Genomic DNA, 451 nt, shown 5'->3' with positions numbered 1-451 from the left:
CAATTTTAAACTTTTCTGGCTTCTTCTCAATGACCTCCCTGAAATTAAAAGAAAGGACATCAGTTACAATATGGCATTCTCACAGTTTTTTTTTAAAAAGCCTATACATGTTTTGTGTGTCTTACAACCTGTGAAATGCAGAGAACAGACTACTGGGACTAAGCAGCACAGGTCCCATGGGTAGCATGGTACCTCTTTCATTAACCCAGTGCAGGTAACCCCGGGTCATATCAGCCATGCCAATCGCCCGAGCTGAACAGTACATAAACTTGTAGCCGTTCCTGTTTGACAAAGATAAGATATATTAGACATTTTAAATTGGGCCAAAAATATTTTTGCTCACATTTAATAGATGTACATGCTCTCTATGTGGTGTGGGACTCACTGGCTGACTCTGTGGTAGAGACGGGCAATGCCCTGATGGGTCCAGTCTTTACCCAGAGTGGGTAAA

At 41.9% G+C, this 451-nt stretch overlaps 1 protein-coding gene across 1 annotated transcript; it reads right to left on the bottom strand.

Annotated features, from left to right (window-relative positions):
* Positions 1-4: 4 nt before the first annotated feature.
* Positions 5-447, bottom strand: LOC107734826 (phosphatidate phosphatase LPIN1-like; the record flags this gene model as incomplete). The annotated part of the gene is made up of 3 exons (XM_016546733.1): positions 5-38; positions 129-281; positions 386-447. Coding segments are annotated over 3 exons (249 nt in total), but the record flags the coding sequence as incomplete, so codon positions are not given.
* Between the last annotated feature and the right edge of the window lie 4 nt (positions 448-451).

This window comes from Sinocyclocheilus rhinocerous, unplaced genomic scaffold, assembly GCF_001515625.1.
Source record: "Sinocyclocheilus rhinocerous isolate Xijiao unplaced genomic scaffold, SAMN03320098_v1.1 C35352509, whole genome shotgun sequence".
Taxonomy (NCBI): Eukaryota; Metazoa; Chordata; class Actinopteri; order Cypriniformes; family Cyprinidae; genus Sinocyclocheilus; species Sinocyclocheilus rhinocerous.
The sequence above is the reverse complement of the archived record's forward strand: the minus strand, read 5'-3'. Positions and strand labels throughout refer to the sequence as shown.